Source organism: Aptenodytes forsteri, unplaced genomic scaffold, assembly GCF_000699145.1.
Source record: "Aptenodytes forsteri isolate BGI_AS27 unplaced genomic scaffold, ASM69914v1 Scaffold41, whole genome shotgun sequence".
NCBI lineage: Eukaryota > Metazoa > Chordata > Aves > Sphenisciformes > Spheniscidae > Aptenodytes > Aptenodytes forsteri.
Genome location: NW_008796211.1, coordinates 3,020,466 through 3,020,912, shown reverse-complemented (window position 1 = coordinate 3,020,912; position 447 = coordinate 3,020,466). Strand labels below are relative to the sequence as shown.

Here is a 447-nt window from a genome sequence, read left to right as displayed (position 1 = left end):
GCCGGCGGCGGCCAGGAGCGGTGCCACATGGAGGGGCATGGAGCACTGGGCAGCGTTGAGGACGAAGAGCTCGCTCCAGGTGAGCCGCAGCAAGGCCACCTGGTCGGTGATCTGCAGGTCGGGGAAGAAGGGGATGTTGCGGGCCCACTCGACGGCGCTGAAGAGCAGGCGGGCGGCCAGCTCGCAGATGTTCTCGATGCCCATGATGTTGTTGGGCTGCATGCACTGGCTGCCGTAGCGGGAGGTGGGGTAGGGCTCGGCCCGCAGCAGCAGGGAGATGTATCCCGAGAGATAGCAGTGCCCGTTCAGGGGGTCGCCGTTGGTCAGGGCGTACTGGCCGGGGTTGGGTTGGGTGGGCGGCATCCTTCCTCGCTGAACCGCTGACAAAAAGAAGGAGAGAAGGAGAGGAAATGTGCATCCAGGAGGCTCGCAGGCATCGCCCCGGCG

At 66.0% G+C, this 447-nt stretch overlaps 1 protein-coding gene across 1 annotated transcript in view; it reads right to left on the bottom strand.

Annotated features, from left to right (window-relative positions):
• NR2F1 (nuclear receptor subfamily 2 group F member 1) overlaps positions 1-447 on the bottom strand; it is a 16,254-nt gene that overhangs the window by 4,385 nt on the left and 11,422 nt on the right. Inside the window, exon 4 of the mRNA XM_009288288.1 lies at positions 3-380. Coding sequence (XP_009286563.1) covers positions 3-380 — 378 coding nt within the window. The remainder of the gene's footprint in view (positions 1-2; positions 381-447) is intronic.